The 3,017-nt window shown below is 40.0% G+C and overlaps 2 protein-coding genes across 2 annotated transcripts; both read right to left on the reverse strand.

Annotated features, from left to right (window-relative positions):
• LOC124802957 (cytidine deaminase-like) lies at positions 1–1,226 on the reverse strand. Its single transcript, XM_047264049.1, has 2 exons — positions 764–1,226; positions 1–654 (listed from the first exon to the last, which is right to left on the reverse strand). The coding sequence occupies exons 1-2, from the start codon at positions 804–806 to the stop codon at positions 251–253; spliced, it is 447 nt and encodes a 148-aa protein (XP_047120005.1). The 5' UTR covers positions 807–1,226; the 3' UTR covers positions 1–250.
• Positions 1,227–1,360: 134 nt separating this feature from the next.
• On the reverse strand, positions 1,361–2,591 carry LOC124802958 (cytidine deaminase-like). Its single transcript, XM_047264050.1, has 2 exons — positions 2,355–2,591; positions 1,361–2,243 (listed from the first exon to the last, which is right to left on the reverse strand). The coding sequence occupies exons 1-2, from the start codon at positions 2,395–2,397 to the stop codon at positions 1,840–1,842; spliced, it is 447 nt and encodes a 148-aa protein (XP_047120006.1). The 5' UTR covers positions 2,398–2,591; the 3' UTR covers positions 1,361–1,839.
• Between the last annotated feature and the right edge of the window lie 426 nt (positions 2,592–3,017).

The following is a 3,017-nucleotide window of genomic DNA, read 5'->3' on the forward strand; positions in this document are numbered from 1 at the left end:
ATTCATAAAATTCTGTATTATATATGCCAAAACCATCACAAAAAATTATTTTACAGAGATACTGCATTATTATAACAGATCATGCTCTTTTAAATAGTACACTGTCAAAACAAAATTATGCAGATATTATTGCAATAAACAATTATCATCAATCTGAGAGAAAAGATGACAATTACTTGTTGATGAAAGATTATACGGTTCTTTCCTTTCTTTCAGTGTCTGTGATTAACATAGCCTTGTACACTGTACTTCACTTAGGCATTGACAGTGGAATGAACGCTAGAGGCAATATAGCGTCCATATCTGTCACTAGAACATCTGAAAAATCTGGCTTTGCCAAATAGACTTTCATGTCTGTTCCAAATTCAACCATCACTTGACGACATGAGCCACAGGGCGATATAAATCCCTGAGTTACATCTCCCGTTATCGCAAAATGCTTGAACAGCTTTTTGCCTTCACTTACGGCTTTCACAATTGCAGTGCGTTCAGCACATATACTGGAACCATATGCGGCGTTTTCAACATTACAACCACCGAACACAGAGTCGTCATCACACTTCAACGCTGCTCCTACTGGAAATTTACTGTATGGGCAGTGAGCTTTCTGCCTATAAGAAACAGCTGTTCTGATGAGCTCCTGAACATCTGAGTCTGTAATTTTAAAAAAATTATTACAGTAATAATTGTCACGGAAATTAAAAAGAAACAAGTGATTGCAACTGTGACCAGAAAAATGGTTGGGACACCACGCCTTACTTACCAAGGTCAGAGAACTTCACTATTTTGTGGTTTCTTGGAAACATGCTTAAAGTTAATGCAACTACTTCAGCTGTCACCCTGGAGCTGTTGACATACAGCAGTTTTTTACATTCTCCCTGGATAGACTCTTTAACTGCTGCTTTGTGAGGCAATCAGCACATCGTAGCAAAGTACGGTGACGCACTGGCGAGACTGGTTCCTTGTACATGTTGCCACGACTCTCTACATACCAAGGTTACTAAACGGGCTACACAGAATCATAGACGCAGATGCTTCATCCGCAAATGAATTCACAGCAGAAAACAGTTTCCTCGTGCACCGCGCTGTCTTTTCGCGTACGCTAAGCCAAAATAAACACAAACACAACAAAACAGTAACATTCACCTCCAAAGTTCCGCTAAGCCAAGATAAACACAATCACAACAAAAGAGAAACATTCACCTCCAAAGTTCGTCACCTGATTCAGATACGATACTTGTTCACCAGAGCATAGATATGATACGTTCAAGAACACAGAATGCAGATGAAGTAGTTTTTTGTTTTTCTACAACAAAATGGTTTTTGCCCATAAAGTGAATCTTTTACGCCAAAAAATCGACGGATTCAATGATTTTCTGCCATGAAAGCTCTTTTTTATAGTAAAAGAAAAGGTTATCGTTTGTATAGAGGTAATGCTAAACTATTCCGTAAAAAGACGAAGTTTTCTTCTCATATAAAATGTGGTTAAAGGTATAGATCGCTGCGATTGGCGTACTTACGTTTTTCGTGCCGCAATGTTGTCAGCTCTCGCCGTTATATACATGGGAAAGGAAAGACGATGTGTTAACTCAGTTATATGCCTAGGTGGCACTGGTCAATTGCTGTGTCTATAAGCACTACGCAGCCAATATGAAAGCAGCGGACAGACGACATGCTACGAAGGAACATTGTCACAGTTCATAAAATTCTATATTTTTAAATACCCAAACCCACAAACAATTTTACAGAAATTTTGTATTACAGTTTGAGAGCAAAGATAACAATTATTTGTTCACGAAGGCTTGCAGTTTTCTTTCCTGTGATTTACGTGGCTGTACGTCACTCGGGAATTGACGTTGGAACGAACGGTAGAGGCAATATAGTGTCCATGTCCGTCACTAGAACATCTGAAAAATCGGGCTTTGCCAGATAGACCTTCACATCTGTTCCAAATTCAACAATCACTTGACGACATGAGCCACAAGGTGATATAAATCCATCGGTTACGTCTCCTGTTATTGCAAAATGCTTGAACACCTTTTTGCCTTCACTTACGGCTTTCACAATTGCAGTGCGTTCAGCACATATCGTGCACCCATAAGCAACGTTTTCAACGTTACAACCACCGAACACAGAGTCGTCATCGCACTTCAACGCTGCTCCTACTTGGAAATTACTGTATGGGCAGTGCGCTTTCTGCCGATAAGCAACAGCTGTTCTGATGAGCTCTTGAATATCTGAGTCTGCAATAAAAAGTGTTTAATAATAGGTAATAATTATTAACGATATTAAAATGAAGTAAAGGTTATACGTGTTGGCTATAAGAAAATGTTGGGGCGTCAGGCCCCACTTACCAAGGTCAGAAAATTTTACTATTTCCTGGTTTCTGGTAGACATGCTTAAGGTTCATCAACTAGTCCAACGGTTACACTGGAGCTGTTCACATGCACTGGTTTACGTTCCCCCTCCGTAGACTATTTAACTGCTGCTTTGTGAGGCAATCAACATAACGGAGTTGTATTCGTCGAGTTACTGACGTCACTGGTCCCTTGTACGCTACGACTCTTTACAGCCAACGACCGCCGCTGATACACTATCTGCTAACGAATCCAGTCTAGAGAACAATTTTTTTGTACAACGCGCTATCATCTCACACCCACTAAACCGAGATAAACATCAACCCACAATAGAACAATAACGTCAAGCTCCTTAAGGTCGTAGCCTTTTTCAAATACGATACTTGTTCACCGGACTGCAGAAATGATTGTTGTAAGAACGTAGTGTCATACAAAGTACTTTTTTCTACTGCACTATGGATTTCGCACTACGACGGAACATTTTACCCACAAACCCGAAGTGAATTTTCTTTTTTTTATAGCAATAGAACAAGATTGAACACAGGCCCCACGCTAAACGACTCCGTAAGACACGAATGTTCTACTGATATAAAACGCATAGGCCTACGGTGTAGTGAGTGTAGTAAAAGGGTAGGCCGTGCACACGAATGACTCAAAAAT

The sequence above is a fragment of the Schistocerca piceifrons genome, chromosome 6 (assembly GCF_021461385.2).
Source record: "Schistocerca piceifrons isolate TAMUIC-IGC-003096 chromosome 6, iqSchPice1.1, whole genome shotgun sequence".
In the NCBI taxonomy this organism is placed as follows: Eukaryota; Metazoa; Arthropoda; class Insecta; order Orthoptera; family Acrididae; genus Schistocerca; species Schistocerca piceifrons.